We start from the raw sequence: 19,458 nt of genomic DNA on the forward strand, positions 1-19,458 counted from the left end.
CTTTAACTTTTTCGATGTTATCTTCATTATCAGCGGTAGATAGGTGACTCGCATGAGGGAATTTTTCGATGAATTCACCACCTTCATTGAATGCTTTGTATAAATTACTTGTATTCGTTATATAGTAGACTTCCCAAAACACTTCTGTAACACTTTTCGTAGCTGTGACTTTATTAGAAACCCAAATTCTCAAGCAAACTCGTTGTTTAATTTTTTTCATCGTAAAAATTGCTGGACAAACTTTTCACTTCATTAGGAAATACGAGGGAAACATGGAAGATTGATCTCCAAACGAACATAAAAATGATCTAAGAAAGAATCTCCTTAAACGGACCATTCCGAATCTAATTTGGTTTCAAAATTTCAGATCGATATCTCAAAAACTGAAGGATTTATTCGTATATATACAGACATACTGACAAACGGAAATGGCTAAATCGACTTAGCCAGTCACGCTGATTATTTAGATATATATTTTAAATGACCTCCGAAATTGCAAACATCTTGGCAAACTTACAATACCCTATTCAGGGTATATAAAGTGAGAACTATGTATAATTTTATCATATTGAAGAGGTTACATGGATTTACGGGTTTTAAAATGTATTTTATTGTCTTATTAAATTCTACAACACCTCTAGAATATTGTCCTAAATTTTCCGAGTAATAGTTTCGGAGATACAGTCTTGAGAACTTGTGCGCTCGAGGTTAGCTGGGCTAAGTGCGCCGTCTTTAAACGCGATTTTCTCGAAACTGTGTTTGGAAACTTTGGGTTGGCAAGATTTCTCGGGAACTACTCAAATGATCTTCATGAAATGTTTCACAGGTCTTTGAACTACAATTCTTAAAAACTTGGACGAAGAATTTTTTTCAATTACAACTATTTGAAAAACAAAATGTCGCGAAAAATTTCACTGAAATTTTATTTTTTTTTGTAAAAATGTCTGCCAAAAACCAAATTTTCAGTTTTTTCTCCTTCGCCCAAGGTCTAACTTAAGGTTGTAACTAAAACTCGAATTTTTTCACTGTATCCTGTAACGAGTGATCCTGTAACGAGTTATCCTGCCAACGCGGGCGCATCATGGCCGAGTTTAAAACATTTTCTTCCAAAAATTTCAGAATTTCTTTATTAATAGATCTATAATATTTATTTTCGAACAACAAAGCTAAATTTTTCTATGATGATTCCTTCTATATTACATTTCAAAAACCCGTTTTTTCCGATAGTCTAGAAAAAATATAATATTGAAATTTTATAAAGATGTACATATGTACATACATATGTAGATGTAATTTTTCTTATTCAATTGAAAACGAATGTTCCACCACAATGCCAGAGAGTCCACATATGGTCATGTACCTCTTCAGTGTCTTTAATTTTTTTCAACAGACAACTCTGCCAACGGAGCTCACATGATGATATGACCTTGTTGCAATATTTGTTTATTTGTTGTATGTCAATATACGCTGGCAATGGCAAATAAATAAAGATGTCAATGATTTTGAAGATATTCAAGATTCTAAAAAGAAGCGCTGTCATGGGACTAGAATGACAATGCGTTGCCCGATGATGACTTTATCTTTTAGATGAAGAACATAGTTTTTCGAGATGTTGTTAGATATTTACATATTTATTTATTTTGTTGGTGTGGGTAGCCGGAAAATTTATTTTTAGCATTTTTGTTTTATTAAAATTATTAAAATAAAAGTTGCAAGTTTTTAAAGTAGTAATTTTTTGAGGAAGTAGTAGCTTATATTTTTTGTGTTACATTGTTTTATAATATTTTATTTAAATTTAAATTTTCAATATTAATTATTTTATTTAATTTTAATTTATTTTTTCTGTTATTTTATTTTTTTTTATATTTCATTTTATTAAAAATTTCAAGTTGTAAACTATTATTTTTGGAGGATATAATAATTTATATTTTTATGTTGGTTTGTTGTATAATATATTTTTTCAAATTTAAATTTTCATCGTTTTTTATTTCATTTCAATTTCATTTATTTTTTTAATTAATTTTTTTTTTATTTTATTTTGTTAAAAATTTCAAGTTTTTAAACTATTATTTTTAGAGGAAACTATAATCTATATTTTTATGTTGGTTTGTTTTATAATTTTTTTTTTAATTTTTAATATTAATTATTTTATTTAATTTTAATATATATTTTTTTCGGTTTTTTTATTTTTTTATTTTTTATTTTTTTTTTATTAATAAAAATTTCAAGTTTTTAAACTATTATTTTTAGAGGAAATAATAATTTATAGTTTTATGTTGGTTTATTTTATATTATATTTTTATTCAAATTTTCATTGTTATTTTATTTTTGCCTTTTAATTATTATATCTTTTTTTAGTCTATTTTATTCTGAATTATTTTCTTTATTTTAAATTTTATTTTATTACTTTTTTTACTTTACTTTATTTTATTTTTTTATTGTACTTTATTTATTTTATTTCATTTTATTTAATTTTACTTTATTTAATTTAATTTTATTTTATTTTATTTCCTTTTATTTATTATTTACCCCAGAATATTTGACAATGAATACGCAAATGGCTAAACAACAACAACAATTGCAATATTTATGCGCACACAAAACAATAATAACTCACATACATACATACCTACATACCTACAAACAACTAGCTAAATAGATAAAGTGGCTGTGCAATGAACGGTTTCAATGGGTGAGCACTCAATGCAACGCAAACAAACAACAAATAATCCAGCGGACAACGGGCAACGGACATGGGCGGCATATTCAAATGCAAAGTTATGCAAATAAAAATAGGAAAAATAAATAAAATATAATAAATGACAACAAAGCTCAGAGTCCAACTGCACTACATACATAAATCAACTGCCAACAACAAAAAGAAAAAAATCGGAAAATCAAAGACCGGTAATTTAGCGCATGTGCCGTAGCAATTATTCAGACTTCTAATGAGTACACATATCTACTGATGTCTGTGCGCATGTGCATAGGCAGTTATTGTGCTTGAAATATTCATTCAAATTTTTAAATGCCGCAACAATAAGTACGCACTTCTGTTGATTTGTCTGTTTAGAGTGGCAAATGAATGAGTTGCGAACAAATAATGCTTGCAGAATTGACATAAAAACGCACTTTACAATCCATACAATTGCTGCATAGTAATAACTAGTTATGACTTTTGACTAAAAATGCATATTTGTTGCATCTATATAATCTTCGACGGTGCATAATTATGTTTTGTGCTTTGGTAATTACTATATTAACGACAATTCGCAGAAAAAAATATTATTTTTTCCAATCAATTGTTTAGTTGTGACCGCTGAGACAGACTGGTGACTGTTAGGACTCAAAATATGACAAGAAAATTTGGCGCTAGATGCATAACTTTTTTTTGAGATATTTTCTTGTGCAGTTTTTGTCATTATTAGCTGAAGCGCATCAACAAAAGCAACAACGATCGAACTGCGATTGACCACACAGTCGCGTTGTTCTTTTTTTGGCGTGATTGTGACAGAAAAATACAGTACTTTGTGATGTCATAATTGAAAGCAGCGAAACGTCATTTAAGGGTAGGGAAAGGGCGCTATACTTTTCTTTACTTCCTTTTTTGTGTTCGTTTGGGTGTTAGCAGGTAAGTTTTAAGTCAACTTCGAACAATTCATGTATCAGAAGCCTTTTCTTATAAAGGTCCGTTCAGATGTTTGAAATTGTCTTTAAAGATTATATGATAGAATATCATTTATAATATATTATAACTAGACAATTATATATCTTCACATATAGCATAATTTCAAGTAAATATATTCAACACATTTTGGTATTCTTTTCATTCTAGGTAGACGTTTCTTCATAAGTAAGACATATTTTAACGTAAGTCAATTTAATTTTTCTTAATATATTGTATTACTAAGCAGTATTTATTTTAATTTTAATAAAATAACACTTAACGTTTCGTACTTCAGCAGTTGCTCCATGCTCGGTTCTAATGCTAATTTATTGTATATATATAATTATAGATCATACTACCTACTGGTTATTATAAAAATGTGTGGAAAATCCATATGGATTTGGCAGTGATGCTTTAAGATAGTATATTAAGATATGAGATGTACACATATATGTACATTAGGGTGTTTTTTTAACTTTTTTTTCAGTCCCATCACGAAACTTCCTTGGAAATACCCAAAAAAAAATTCCCTGATTGCCCTTAATATTAACATTAAGAACTGGACCAAGGCCTGTAAAAGTTCTCCATAGAAAATACACTACAATAGTGAGTTTTTATCTTTAAATTCCTACAGATCAGAGGTATTTTATGGCATCGCTTTGACTTTAGACCCACATTTATCAGAATTGTTCACTCTATAAAAGTACCCACATCAACAAAGTCGTAACCCACACCCGCGAGGTAGTACGGGGCTCTAAACCCGATTTTTCCAAGAATTTCGCATTTTTTTGCATATATCTCGTAAATGACAGGAGCTATAGAAAAAATGTGCATGACAAATTTGTAAGAAATTTTATTTTCTATAAAAAAAGTTCGGGGTCAAAATCGCTATCATTGATACTTCTCGAGATATTCGGCTGTCGTCGTATGTATCGTACAGCTCATCGTTCCATCGACTGCGGTAATCGCCGTTGACAATGCGCAAAAGACCATAAATCTTTTGCAAAACATTTCTCTCGAAAACTCGTAACGTCAACTCATCAGATGTTGTCATCGTCCATGGCTCTGCAGGACGAGGATTATGAGTGACTTGTAGAGTTTAGTCTTTGTTCTTCGAGAGAAAACTTTACTTCTCAATTTCCTACCTAGGCTGACGTTGTTGTTGGTGTTGATGCTGGTTTCAAGATAGACGAAATTATCTACTTCGAAGTTATGACTGTCAACAGTGACATGGGTGCCTAGTCGCGAGTGCGACGACTGTTTGTTAAAGGCAGGAGATATTTCGTCTTATCCTCGATCACCAACAGACCTATTTTCTTCGCTTTCTTATCCATTCTGAAGAATGCTAAACTAACGGCGCAGTTATTAGCCTATGATATCAATATCAGCAGCAGCTGTACACTCTTATAGAAAATGGTACCTTCTCTGTTTAGTTCTGTAGCTCGAATTATTTTCTCCAGCAGCAGATTGAAGAAGTCACACTAAAGGGAGTCGCATTGTCTGAAACCTCATTTGGTATCGAACGGCTTGGAGAGGTCCTTCCCGCTACTGAAGGAGCTTTTGGTATTGCTCAACGCCAGCTTACACTGTCGTATTAGTTTTGTGGGGATACCAAGTTCAAACATAGCATAAAGGCAGTTCCTTTTCGAGCTGTCAAAAGCAGCTTCGAAATCGCTGAAGGTGTTGTGTGTGTCGATCCTCTTTTCACGGATCCTTTCCACGACTTGGCGCAAGGTGAATATCTGGTCCATAGTATATTTTCTAGGCTTAAAGCCACACTGGTAAGGCTTGTTGACGGTGGGCTTTGATCTTTCACACAATATGCTCGACAGAACCTTTTATGCGATGTTAAAGAGGGTAATGCCACGATAGTTGGCGCAGATTGTGGGTTTTTTTTCTTTTTTATGGATTGGGCAGAGCGTCCTTTCTTCCGACGATATTCTATAAAGAAGCTGATGCATGCTACTTATCAATTCTTCGCCGCCGTTTGTGAGTAGCTCGACCGGCAATCCATCGGCTTCCGCCACTTTGTTGTTCTTCAGACGGGAAATTGCAATTCAAACGTCTTCGTTGGGCAATGAAACGTCAGCTCCATGATCATCCACTGGAAAATTGGGGATCACCATCTCCTGGTGTTATGCATCCACAGCCATTCAGCAGGCTGGAAAAGTGTTCCCTCCATAATTTGAATATGCTCTGGGCATCAGTCACTAGATCACCTCTGGGGGTTCTACAAGAGTCTGGTCACACATACAAATGCATCAGTTTCAAAATGTTGCGTATACGACACGGTGTCCTTTTAGAATATTGCCCAACTAATTACAATAAGTGATTACAAAACGTTTTGAACGAACTTTATGGTTAATGGATGCTTCTAAAGGTGTAAATTACTACAGCGTTCAATTTTCAGCAGATCAAAAATGCCGCTCAGTATTAAAAAAGCATTGTCCATAGCATAACTTCAAATTTCATGCAAGCATTTTCGAACTTTTGACCCTTCGAATCATGTACTCTACCCACTTTAATGGACTTATTCAATTAATGCTCACTCCTTGTCGCATACTTTTCCGATGTCCAAAGAGATATCAAATTACCAAATAATTTCGAATTAAATTTTTTTGATTTTGCATTTAACCAACGCACAGCAACAATAAATTCACGACCACCTGAGAATTTTCTCAACCAAAAATAACTGATTTGTTGGTGTTGTCATTTTTTATTTGCGGTTAAATGTAGCACGCAAATGGTCTGAAGCAATAAAACTCAGCAAGCGGCAACCAAAAATGCAAAGAAAATTTTGTAGCATTTTTTACGAATATTTTTTGTTTTTGTTTTTGTGCATGCAAGCGACGAAAACTGCAATAACAACGGTGAAAAAATGTTATTCATTGACCATTTGCAGGCAAAGCCTCGTAAAAACTGTCAACGCCACAAATCCGTTGCATTCGGTTGCCGGCGGAGAGGCGTGCGGTCGGAGTGTGAGCACACGAACTCGTACACAAATGCTAAATTGTTGATACCGTAACAACGGTGGCCACGAAACCAAAGTAACCAAGCTTTTGGCCCCGAAAGTAACAACAACAAAGCAAAGCAGCGTAAAAACTAACCGAATTCAGTGGCGCTGCATTCGTTCGGTTAGTTTTGCCGCGAGGCGTGTTGAGTGCGAAAATGTCACTGCTGCAATAACTGTAAACCCCCAGCAGCGCAACAAAAACCAAAGGCCGGCAGCGCTCAAAGCAACGGCAATTGAACGCGAAGCGTACTTCCAGCCAATAAATCAAATAAATCAAGTTGCTTGTAATTTGGCCAAGCACCAGCGGAGGCATGGTGGCGTGAGACGCGTGCACTCGCAACCACAAAGCAATAAAGATCATAGAAAAATAGCGAATTTGTGAAAATTTAATTTGGTTAAACATTTAAAACGTTTCTGACCAAATGCGGCAGCCGCCGGCAATTGTGGTGGCAAATATTGCCAAAAATACTTAAATGAATTAGTGCTGCGCCGCGGTTAGGTTCTGGCTACCGTTGTCTGACTACCGCTAAAAATGTTGTTTTTGTAATATTTGTTGTTTTTCTGTGCTTTTTTGGCCAATGCGGCTGTTGTGTTATTTTGTTTTACACAATCGCTGAATTTCAATTTGGGTTTTAGGATTTAGTTGTGGTATGACTGATATTTACAAGTATCCGGAGGAAGCTAAGAAATGCGTTTGAAGTGACAAAAGCTGCACAAAGTTGGAATAATAAAATATTTTTAATTTAAAAATGTTTTACCTTACACAAGCCACACTCGGAAATCCTCAAATTCTTTGACTTCATACTGGATATCTTGCATCATGGAGTCGCCAAACCGAACTCTGGCGAGGGAGTTGTAGGTGGGAAAAAGCCGTTGGAGGAGAGGAGCATTGAGCTTTTTTATCGATATGTCAAACCTTGAGGGCAAGGTTAGTGAAGAGGAGCTATCTGTCAACTCCAACTTCAGACTTCCTGAATATTGCAGCGTTTCCCAACCAGAGCAGTAGATTTACTTTCCTGGAGTGCAGCTTCATTCAGAAAAGGAACCATCCACTCCGATAGCAGAACGGCGATACAAGCCTTCAACTCATTAACAGCGCGGTCAGGTCCTAACCACGCTATCAATAGCATCGCGTGTCTTTGTCATAAAGCTGGTATGGGCCATAGGGGAATCGCAGGCAATTATAAAGCTGATGAGCTAACAAGGAAGTAACCTATAACCGCTATCAGTAGAATGGGAGCCTTCTCCCGTATCATCTTGTGAGATAGATGCTCTTCGACGAAGCTTGGTCAGCGCTGGGCCACTATAAATACAAAAACCTTTTGGCCCAGGATCGATCACAAGAGATCTTTCTGCCCTCAGTAAGACTACGCTCTCTCTAGTTGTGGAGCTTTTAACTAGTCATTATCCTATTGGCGTCCATCCTCTAAGGCTAGGAATCTTACAAGACGCCATCTGAGGAAGCTGTACAGAAGAAGATGAGGTGGAAATATCTCAACAATTCTTTTTATTTACTTCTGATATACTAGATTACTATTTTGATTGAGAAATAAAAGGATTAAAGTTTGCTCTACATGAGATATACAAAATATTTTAGATATTGGCCTTACCAAGTGCCCACTGATGAACAAAAGAAAAGAGATCTCAACCAGAGGAAGTTAGAAGTTATTTAAAATAAATCCGAAGGACAAGTCCTTGAAATTCCAATTAGTTTTTCGAAGATTACTATAAAGTAATAAAGGTATTTTGCGTCGTATGATTTCCTTGATATATTGCTAGAACCAAGCTTTCGAGAAAGTGAAACTCTCATTTCGCCCACACAAATATTTCAAGACGATGACGATGTTCGTTTAAACTTGGACTATTGAAGAAAGTAAAGAGGATTACGCTGTCAGACCAAACTATCGTTTCAGGCCGATAGTTTAGTTCCTTTCTCACGACTTCAATTATATGATGTAATGTTTTTTGAAACAAGCTGCAATTTTTTGTTGAAAATCTTCAAGTGATCAAGATCAGCGACGTGAAGGACCTAATAAGGTATTAAGTATGAGGTGGTTGGTTTAAAATATATGGCCAAGAGCACCAGGCTGCAATTAAGCCAAGGAACATTGTCCTCTCAAGTGCCAACCTTGATGCCTTATCCGTCTCAACCAACTAAAGACTGGACATTGACAAAGGTAATGTTCCGAGATCTCTGCACATGCTCTGCAATTTGCCGACTACACTTTACCAAGACTCTGAAGATGGTATCTTAGATGTAGGCCCCTATGATCACCTCTATAATGTTATATACTTAGTTCTCTCACTTCCCTTCCCCAAAGTACTACTATAAAAGAACCCTGTGTTGCTAGTATTTGAAAACCTAAGGCAACTGAGTTCAGAAGCAAGAATAAAACACCATGCCCGCAGTATCGCCAAGACTGGCTTCAAAAACCTAAAATCGTTAGCAGGCTGACCGTAAACTGGTATTGTAAGTAAGTAAGCAAGTAAAGTACTTGACTAGATGGTATATTGGCCGGATAACGAGAATAACATTCAGATCCTTTGTTGAGGTAGTCAATTGTGGGTTAATACTATCGGTGTTTGATGTCAGTCCATTGAAGAGTAGATTTCAAGAGTCTAACAAGGGTTAAAACTATCGTTGTTTGAAGGGCAGATTTCAAGGGTCCAACAAGTAGAGAAAAGTATTGACTGTAGGGAAGAGTATTGACTGTCAGTACACAATTCAACTCAGTTCCGATAATGGAAAGTTTTTTCCAGTCGTTTTGCTTTCGTTTTGCACTTTCGGGTAAATTTAAGTAGTTCTTGAGATTTTGAAAGTCTTTAAACATATACTAAACAACTTAAGTTTCAATTTAATTAAACATTTCCACAATGTGTACATGTTCAATTGAAGTCGTTGCTAAGCTCACAAGTGCAAAAACCGTTATGCAATTGCAACAATTATGGCACTTCATTATCTTTTACAACACTTCAGCTGTTATAACCTGAACGTGACTTTATGGGTATTATTACTTTAATAATTTTCTGTGCTAGCAAGAGATAGACAAATTAAATTAAATTTGAACTTGAATTTGACAAATTGCGCATTTAAGTGCAACAAATTTCGGAAAAAATCACGTAAAAAGCATGCAAAAGTGTGACACTTTTTATGGCAGGCACATGTGTGACCGATATTTATGGCAAAGCTAATCGGTCAAGATTTATCTAATCAGGTTTGCGTCTTATAAATTGCATTTATTATTAATTTGCTGACAAGTTTAGTTGGAATTCTGCAAAATATGTAAGAAGTGATACATTAACCGTTGCAACTAGTTGCACTCATACATTTGACAAGACAATTATTGATCATTTGTGTAGGTATTGACAGCTAATAGCTGGTTGTTGATATATTTAGATTACGGAAGATTGATTTACTTTTAGTAGTTGATAATGGAAAGGTCACGACGTCAGCCGAAAGAGCTTTAATTGTTCTAAGAAGTTTTCAAACGGATCTTTCGGAAGTCCGGATAAGGAAGTTATCACTCGGTGATTTAAGAGGGATGGGGTTGATATAAGATAAACTATAAAGTGTGTTTGTTACTAAAGCGAGATTTGAACCCTCAACAAACTGTTTAAGACTCAACCACTATTACACAGTAAGATAGAAATTAATCGAGGTTTTGCACTGTGACCTATGGTCCATTGTACCCTCTCCTATATCACATATGGTCACAAAGGTCTAGCGCTCTGAACAATTCCAGTAGCTTGCTAGGAGCGATGGAAGTGATGTGTACCCTCTCCAAGTAGATGAATCTAATGGCCTTAAGACTGCTTCTATAAATTGCGGGGCAGTCCAGAATCAGATGTTCTGGAGTTTCAAATTCCATGTCGCAAAACCAGCAAGGTTCTAGCCCCCATCATCCTGGAAGCCGCTGCAGAGCGGATTAGTTGTTCGGCCAGGTCATTGCCAGCTTCCTCTTTATATCGCGGCACTCAGATCAGCTGAACACAGTTGCAAACTGATAGGCGGTTCAGCCTTCCCATTCATTAATTCACTAATATTATTTGACTTCATAAGCTGAGATCGCTTTTAGTGCCGCCTGACTAGCGCTGAGTATAGTGATGGGCTGGTTGCGACAGTTGTGTTGGAGATTGATTTCTGCACACTGATTTATAGCAGAGACTTCCCTTTGAAAGATGCTCGGAAAATATTTCATTGGTATGGGCAGTTTGGCATGCGGTTCCACAATGTCTGCTCCAATGCCTTCCGGTGTTTCTGTGCCATCAGTATATCACTGAATAGCCCCTCAGTAGTAGGTTGAGTGTGGAATCACTCCGCCTTGCAGCCGAGAGTAACTTTAAACTTCTTTGTAATGTTTAGCTTCGTCGTAACGCCTTCTTCCTAAGGCCTTTATTTTTTGAGACGAAATTATCCTCCATTGCCATAATCCTCTACTGTCGTGAGCAGCATGGTATGCTTCGCTACCTGTTTCATCACTAGATAGAGCTCCAGTAGAAGGGTTCTGCGTACGTGACGCAAGGGAGTCTTTGCAGCTTCAGTAGTTGAAGATTGTGTCGCTTTCGATGCCCAAGCAGCCGTTCCAAAAGTGACAATAGGCGGTCATGATATACAGCCACCTAATGATATCTGGCTCGTCGTAACACCTTCACCCTGAAGAAGGGCCAGTGGTATGTCTTCTCCTAATGATACCTGGCTTGCAGTCCCAGGATCTACCGGCTAGGCATCTACATATCGCGAGAGCTTTGGTGGCTCTGGACAGTGTTAATTCCACATCCCTATTCCAGCATAAGGTTGAGTTTAATGTAATGCTTAGAAATTTGACCTCTTTAGACACCTTCAACTCCCTACTACCAAGTGTTAGAGGTCTTATATACTTATCTACGTAAATCTACGTAAATGGAACGACCCCATGTTATATCCATTCAACGCATATCTACCTAGCAGTATTCTCCAAATGTGAAAGTGAAAGGCTTGAGATGAGAAATTTGCGTTTAGGTTGTGAACGGAAGAGGATCAAACACAGCGCACAACCTGTGGCGATAAAAGTTTCGCCTTCAAACGCATATTTTTTGGTACCTTGAAGATAATTGGTCTAAGACTAGAAGTCTTGAGCTGCTTGAGCCATATGTTAAAGAATCGTTTGTGGGCACTCCCAAGTGAATGGCGCACAGAGAACTTTCTTCACTTACGTGAACTTCTACACGTGACTCTCGTCCTCCAATACCATCTACAGGTAGTATTAAATATGGTAGAGACACATCTTTCAAACGCAGGTACTTCTAAAGATATGAAGAAGCTAACGAAACGTTGCTGGAAATTGTTTCGATTACATATGCCCCACAGTATAACCTCAAACCAATAAAAGCAAAAGTGAATCCCATTTTTGCGTAACCTCGCCACCAGAAATGTGTTTTTTGTAATATTTTTAGAGGAAATATTAATCTAAAAAACACCTGTGGGCGATGAAATGACTTCATTGCAGTGCACATATCTATATCTATATACTCGTATAATTATCACAGAATTATTTATAAATCTGCTCTCATTGTGATTGCAATGCGATCCAAAAAAGTCACACTTAATTTATGCGCACATGTGGCCAAAAACCAATTGGTGGGCAGCACGTCGCGCCAGCGCCAACTCCATGCCAACTAGTCGGCTCGTGCATAAATAAGATTTGCCGCCCGAACACGACGTGCGCATGCGCAACGCAAAACTTCATTAGATATGAGCTGCTGATAAATAATAATTAAGTCATAAAGTGAGCAAGTCGTAGGTGCCATTGACTGAATCGAGTCCATTGAGATCGCTATCAATTAATTATTTGGGTTACAATGCACGCATACAAATGAAACGAGAAAAGGCGACCAAAATAAATACAGCACTTCACACTTCGAGTTTTATTACGAGCATATAATTGCCACTATATCGAATTTCCATTTATTCAAAAAAAATTTCTTCAAACAAAACTGAGCACTTTTGCACTTGCAGCACTGCCAAGTGTGCGCTGGCGGCATCCTTGCCGACACGCTTATCTGAAGCCCAGATCATCCACGTTGTAGTTACCAAGCATTAAATCTGACTGCGCTTGTTGTTGTTGCAAATTCAAAAGTTTCCGATGTCGGTAGTGCATTGTCTTCAGGCGTTGCATGCGTCTTTTGAGATTACAATAGACGGGGCAGCAATCCGGGAAGGGTTTATACATAAGCTCCTCCTCATCGCCTTGCTCGCATTGATCGGGCAAAATGTCCAGGCAGCTAAACGACACGCGTACATTTGTAAAAAGAAAGATAAATTGATAAAAAGAGAGCAAGAGAGAGAGAGAGAGAGGAAAAGAGACATTATTAGTGGTATCACATTGACAGTTTTGGGGGTTAGGTGCAACTACGAATATCTACTCGTTGGGTCTAGACATCTTTTCCACTACAAAAATAGACCTGGAACGTGGTACGATTTGATTATTTTCACAAAACAAATTCGCACATAAGCTGAGCAACACCAGGCGACGCGGTAGAAATTTCGATTGTTCCCACATGCAGCGGCGATAGGAGCCTGTAAATGGAGAGGATGGTAATGAGATGACGAAAGTGGGACTAAATAAAAATATTTTGAATTTTTTAGATTTTTTTAAATACATATATTGAGGGACATATTTTTATAAAAAAATATTAATCATTATTTTTATAGCCTGAATAGGTCATATTTAATTTTCTATAAAGTTTGTACAGCCCGAAGGACACTTCGGAGACCCTATAGAATATGTAGGTACACCAATATAAGGGGTCTGACTGAGGAGCTGAACCGATTTGGTCATAACCGGCTTTCCGTCGTCAGTCTGAAATATTGCACGCGTCCATTTCTCTCCAAAAAGCTGCTCATATCTCGGAATCGGATCAATATAACATAAGCTATAATATATGTAAATTAACCGATAAAAATGATTCCTTGTATGAAAAACTTTTCAATTGTTCAAAATATCTTCGCACAACACGGCTTATATAATTTTTTAGGGCAATGCTACAATCTCCGAAGAAATTGTTCAGATCGGATCACTATAGCATATAGCTGCCATATAAATCGGCCGCTAAAAATCGTGTCCTTGTAGGAAAAACTTTTCTATTTTCCAAGATATCTTCGTGAGACTTGGCTTAAATTATTATGCACTGTAACGCTACAATATCCGAAGAAATTGTTCAGATCGGATCACTATAGCACATAGCTGTCATATAATTTGACTGATAAAAATCGTATCCTTGTATGAAAAACTTTTCTATTTTCTAAGTTATCTTCCCGAAACTTGGCTTAAATTCTTATGCAGGATAGCGCTACAATCTCCGAAGAAATTGTTCAGATCGGATCACTATAGCATATAGTTGCCATACAAACTGATGGATCAAAATCAACTTTGTATATCCTTTTATGCTATAAGACATATTCGTGTTCGGTGCAACCGTAGTTAAAGTCCGTTCTTGTTGTTGTTCTACTTACGCAACACTGTATTCGTGTCATCCTCCTCACTGGAGTCTACTTGTCGGCTGTTATAGTGTCGCATGTGATACTGACCGAAGGCTGCACAGGCGCCAAGGTACATTAAAATCAATAGGCAACTAAGACACTTCATTTTCTGCAATGAGTTTTCCAAAATATCCCTTTTTAAACTTTATACACTTTTTTCTTAAATGGCACTCTTTTCAAGGCTTCTTTCTTTGCAAAAAATACAGCGTCAAAAGAGTGCTTTCCGCGCGCGTTAGTCAAAACGCACTGAATTTACACGATCCACAAAATGATGATCGCCTTGATTAATTTATTCACTCACAAATTGAAACATACCAGCTTCTGATGGATGTACATATATATATTTATGTATGTGTACACTGTAAAAATTTTATTTAACTTTAGAAAACTTGTTAAATCTTCCTCATATGCTTTTTAGATCTTAAATTGTTAGACCCTGGTCTACCATACCCTAGGTGAGCCTTTGTTCAGACGCAATTACTTTAAGAGAGATAGAGATCTATACTTTTGCAGAGAGTTTTTTACAACTTTCTTGATTGTTTTAAGAATTTCTGACACTTTCGAAAAAGTGCTTGAATTTCATGAAAAGCTTGGCAATCTCACGAAAAAAACATCCGTTCATGATATCCTAACGAATGTTTATAATTTTGCTAATACTTAGCATCTTACTCTCACTCTCTATGCCGATGACGCTATAGTATCTATAAATTAGACTACAAAATCGGTATACATTTCGCAACGATCCCCAAAGTCACCGCGGGTTACTTAAGAGTCACGATCTTATCTGATCAAATTTGAACCGGACTCATATATTTTCTTGTGTAACACTTTCAAAATAGATTATTTTCCAAACGCTATTTGTAATAATGGAGTGGGATTGCGTTCAGTGTCTTCAGTGAATTTGTTTTTAAGCCCATTCCCGGAGCGCTGTTGACTAGATTGGAGAGCTTCAACACCGTATTCATAAACCCAAGTCTCGTCACCATTAATGGTCAACTACGTTGTCAAGCTTCTCTTTTGTGACCGGTACACGACGTCCTTTTTGCAAACGCTGCTGATCTTTTGGTACGAGCCTAGCATTAACACGCTGCCTCCCCAACATTAACCAAAATGTGTTGAGTCGATCCCTTAGATATGTTGTGATCCTCTGCTATCTCTCTGATGCCAACATAAGGATTTTCAAGCACTGTATATTTAACTTTTTCGTTGTTATCGTCATTAACAGATGTGGATGCCCGACTCACATGAGGCAAGCTTTCGATATATTCACGTCCTTCACTAGATGAGATAAATAGATGAGGATTGCACCGCGACCTAAGGTCTATTGTGCCCTCTCCTAAGTCACAACGACCCACCTAGCCCCAGCATATTGATAAATTCCAATATACTGCTAGGTGTTAGTGAGGGGATGTGATCCTTATTTGGAAACATGGGTCCAAGGGTTTTTCAACTGCGTCTGTTACACAGTTAATTAGGAGGTGTTCTGGAGTTTTAGGCTCCCTGTCGCAGAAGTGGCAATTTGCACAAGAAACTAGGCCCATTTAAACCTGCTGAGGATATAACCCCTCCTTAGCAACTTGTCTGGGCATGCCTTGGAGTTGTTGCCAATACCTCTCCCTACCTACTCCTTCCTCCTTATAGAGCAGCTCCTTTTTAGTATGTGGACCCACCGTTATGAAGAGTTTAGATCCAACCATTTTAGTGAATGCTGCGGAGCGGACGAGCTCATCAGCCAGTTCATTCCCGGCTATACATTTGTGACCGGACTTGGTTACGTTCCGCTAGACTATTCAGCCGTTCTCTACATTCCTACACCAATAGCAAATTGATCTCATAGGCAGAGGTTGCTTTAAGTGCGATAGTTGCATTGCAAGTTTATCTCTACGCACCGACTTATGGCAAAGACTTCTGCTAGAAAAATTCTCTGAAAACTTCCGACTCCTGCACCAACTCTCTCCAACGTTCGTCAGCACAAATACTCACCAACTTTCTTTCTTTTAAATATTGCATTAGTACATATCAACAATTAAATTTTAAAATTTCCCTGAACTATTTTTTTCGCAGTGTTCAAACACTATATTGTCGCAATTTGCCGTATTTTGCAACATTTAGAGCAAACGTATTCCCCCTCCACCCATTAGTCACTCACAATACAAGAATTGATATGATTTTCCACATTTGTTGTTGCTCATGATGTGTCATTGTCGCTTTTGATTAATGCAACTAAAATACATATCTGTTAACAGAGGTGATGTCTAAATGACTCAAGTGTGTATGTGTGTCTAAGCACATAACCTCAACTAAGCTGGAACGCAATTCAGTGATTTATCTACTGTGCGCCTGACACTGGTTAGTGTTAATATATTTGTTGTTGCTAGTTGGTGTCAAATTTGCATGAATTTTTGTGTGATAACAACAATGTTATTTAAAAGTAATTTAGATTATTTTTTTAATAATTTTTAACTGGATGGGGTAGTGTATTTGGAGAACTTGGAAAATTTATGAAATTTATAATATTGTCGTTTTATTTTTCAACATTTGAAATAATTGCAATAAACCGTACAGCTTTCATTTTTATCAGTTGTGTGTTGTGCTCTGTAAATTTAGCATAGCCAAGGTCGTCAGCAGCATAATGTAAGAGTCACAGCAAGATACCTATTAGCAAGCGCAATTGCTGTTAGCAGATGCATATACATGTGTATGTAAGAAAGGGGCAGGATTATGTGCTTTTCGATGTTATTTATAAGATTGTTGTCTGTCAATTTTTGGCTGCTTATCATTCGTTAACCTCAAATTCTAAGCAGATAACATCAATTAACATCTATTTTAACTTATTTTGATGTAATTAAAAATAATGACGAAAACAAGTAAACTTCCGACTTCTACTTACTTCTCCTTCCGTTTTGTAAAATTACGCTCCATCAATACTGAGCGTTCTTACTTCACCTTGGAATCAATAGCGTACAAATTTATACTTGCTCTGCTTAAAAAAATATTTTACTCACTACTTTGGCATTTTACTTCAAAACTTTAAATAAGAAAATTCTATGTGAAAAAATTTAACAAAATTAAATTATTTAACTTCCGCTTCCTGAAATTCTTGAACAACGCATATTCTCAATCTATTACCACGAACAATTTTCTGATTGGAATTGTCACTTTTGACAGTTTGTTTTGTTGTAATTTTCGCGCAGAAGCAGAAAAGAGATAGGAAATTTCTGGCAATTCGGAAATTTTATAAAAGACACGCGAGCTGAAAGTTAAACGTCAGTTTAAAACAGAAAACACAAGAACAAAGATATAATAAAGCGAAAGGCACTTAGCCAATTTTACAAGTGATTTTTCAAGCGATAAAGAAAATCAGTGATATTTATTATTTCAAATATTTAATTAATTAAAACAAATTTGCAAAAATGGTACGACGTGGACGTTCAGCTAGCCCCCCACCAGCCACCAGAAGGTAAGCGCAAATGGAAAAAATTTTCTTTTGTTCAGAAATTGTGGAGCTGTGACAACAACAACCGCATGGGTGCAAAGTGCAAAATCGTGCGTCAAACTGATTATCGGTGCATTGTAAATAAATATAAATAAAAAATCCACGGAAAATTACTTCTGAAGATTTATATTTATATACCATCAATAAGATGTTTGCCAAAATTCACATTACACATTACGTTGTTGCGTAACAGCTCTAAAATTTTCTCGAACTTTAATGCAGCTGACAAACGTCAAAAAGTATGCCGTATGATAAAAAACAACATAATAACAACATTTTCTATTCTTTATAAAAGGAGTGTGCCCACACATCATGCACCTGCACCAACACCAAATGTGCCGGCACGCACAGCTCCGGCAGCACCCCCAGCACCAGTACAAGCAGCACCCAGTGCTGTTGGCGCACCACAGCAGCCATCAATGTTCCAACAAATGGCAGCTACCGCTGGCGGTGTAGCTGTTGGTTCAGCAGTGGTAAGTTAATCGGAAATTTAATTGTAATTCTCTAAAGACCTCCGCAAATAATTATATTAAACAAAATTCTATATTAAAAACTATTTTACAGGGTCATACTCTTGGCGCCGGTATTACTAGCTTGTTCAGCGGCTCTGGCGATAAGGAGGCTGCCGCTCCCGCTGCTGCAGCAGCTCCACCAGCTCAACAGCAATATTATGGCAATGCTGCTCAGCCCAACGAGCCACAAGGTGCATGCGCTTGGGAAATTAAACAGTTCCTGCAATGCGCTCAAGGCCAATCTGACTTAACACTCTGCGAGGGCTTCAACGAAGCGCTACGACAGTGCAAGGCTCAACATCACTTGCAATAAATTGTGGGCCCTACATCAACAAACTTCAATTATTTAAATATTCAACCCGTTATATAATGCTTGCTATAATACAATATTAATCTATGAAGTAATTGTGAACATAAAAAAATTTAGTTTAGATTTTTAAAGTTCCATGGTTGATTGATTTTTCTGTGTTGCGAAAGAAAGGGAGAATTTGTTGAATGTTTCAGATAATAAGCGAAAGTCAATAGGCCGAATAACGACAACAAGCGCATTTTGTTAAATATTTCTAGAAAAATCTACGCAGAAAATATGTGCAAACAGATAACGTGGAAGCGTTAATTGGCAAATGACCAAAAAACAAATCGGATCACACCACTAAAAACAAAAAAAAAAAAAATGCAATTAGCAACTCACGTGCTGCAGACACACGTCGAGTCATCAAAACAAAATAACAAATGCAGTTGTTGTTCGCTATTGACACTGCAACACAGAGCAGGGAAAAATAACCGAAATAATTTCCACATAATTGTGAATACTAGTTTTATTTTTAGTTACTAAGTTTATTTCGTGTAATTATGAAATTGATGAAGGCTCATATTAAAGAAAGGTAGAATTGTAGTCAAATTTGTGCCAAATATTTAGCGTTCCAATGGCAATTGAAATTTTCTGCAAATACGCTAAATTCTAATAAAAACTGTTCGGCACCATTAAAAACGCATTTCTTTTATTATTTCCATGCGATATTGTTGACATAAAAACATGTTTATTTTTCTACTAATGCGAACTATTGAAGTCGATTCATTCACTGGTTTGTTGGTAAATATTTCACCAATGTTTTCAAGACTTTCTTCAGCAATAACATGTTTATCATTTTCGCCGGTGATTCATGTTTGTTTATGTTTTACGTACTTACAGTGGACAATGATAATATATTTTTGGGCATTGACTTTGTTTACTGGGAAGTTGTGAAATAA

The 19,458-nt window shown here is 36.5% G+C and overlaps 2 protein-coding genes across 3 annotated transcripts; one reads left to right on the top strand and one right to left on the bottom strand.

The window, feature by feature from the left end:
• Window positions 1–12,547: 12,547 nt before the first annotated feature.
• On the bottom strand, window positions 12,548–14,449 carry Y1552 (uncharacterized protein CG1552). 2 transcript variants are annotated; one of them, XM_011210152.4, is made up of 3 exons: window positions 14,173–14,449; window positions 13,122–13,236; window positions 12,548–12,941 (listed from the first exon to the last, which is right to left on the bottom strand). In XM_011210152.4, exons 1-3 carry the CDS (start codon window positions 14,303–14,305, stop codon window positions 12,716–12,718), a joined length of 474 nt encoding a protein of 157 aa, XP_011208454.2. In that variant the 5' UTR covers window positions 14,306–14,449; the 3' UTR covers window positions 12,548–12,715. The 2 variants fall into 2 exon arrangements, with proteins under 2 accessions (XP_011208454.2, XP_011208453.2); XM_011210151.4 differs by having other exon boundaries at window positions 13,083–13,236; window positions 14,173–14,446.
• A 2,984-nt stretch (window positions 14,450–17,433) lies between these two features.
• Window positions 17,434–18,846, top strand: LOC105229722 (coiled-coil-helix-coiled-coil-helix domain-containing protein 10, mitochondrial). Its single transcript, XM_011210153.3, has 3 exons — window positions 17,434–17,659; window positions 17,991–18,168; window positions 18,260–18,846. Exons 1-3 carry the CDS (start codon window positions 17,613–17,615, stop codon window positions 18,518–18,520), a joined length of 486 nt encoding a protein of 161 aa, XP_011208455.2. The 5' UTR covers window positions 17,434–17,612; the 3' UTR covers window positions 18,521–18,846.
• The last annotated feature ends 612 nt before the right edge of the window (window positions 18,847–19,458 follow it).

The sequence above is a fragment of the Bactrocera dorsalis genome, chromosome 4 (assembly GCF_023373825.1).
Source record: "Bactrocera dorsalis isolate Fly_Bdor chromosome 4, ASM2337382v1, whole genome shotgun sequence".
Classification (NCBI taxonomy): Eukaryota; Metazoa; Arthropoda; class Insecta; order Diptera; family Tephritidae; genus Bactrocera; species Bactrocera dorsalis.

Excerpts from the sequence above, each read along its gene's own strand:
- LOC105229722 (XM_011210153.3), top strand. The coding sequence starts at position 17,613 with ATGGTACGACGTGGACGTTCAGCTAGCCCCCCACCAGCCACCAGAAG. Across the intron at positions 17,660-17,990 it reads CCCCCACCAGCCACCAGAAG|GAGTGTGCCCACACATCATG; the intron begins GTAAGCGCAAAT and ends TCTTTATAAAAG. Across the intron at positions 18,169-18,259 it reads TAGCTGTTGGTTCAGCAGTG|GGTCATACTCTTGGCGCCGG; the intron begins GTAAGTTAATCG and ends ACTATTTTACAG.
- Y1552 (XM_011210151.4), bottom strand. The coding sequence starts at position 14,305 with ATGAAGTGTCTTAGTTGCCTATTGATTTTAATGTACCTTGGCGCCTGT. Across the intron at positions 13,237-14,172 it reads TGACACGAATACAGTGTTGC|GCTCCTATCGCCGCTGCATG; the intron begins GTAAGTAGAACA and ends CTCCATTTACAG. Across the intron at positions 12,942-13,082 it reads AAGATGTCTAGACCCAACGA|CTGCCTGGACATTTTGCCCG; the intron begins GTAGATATTCGT and ends CGTGTCGTTTAG.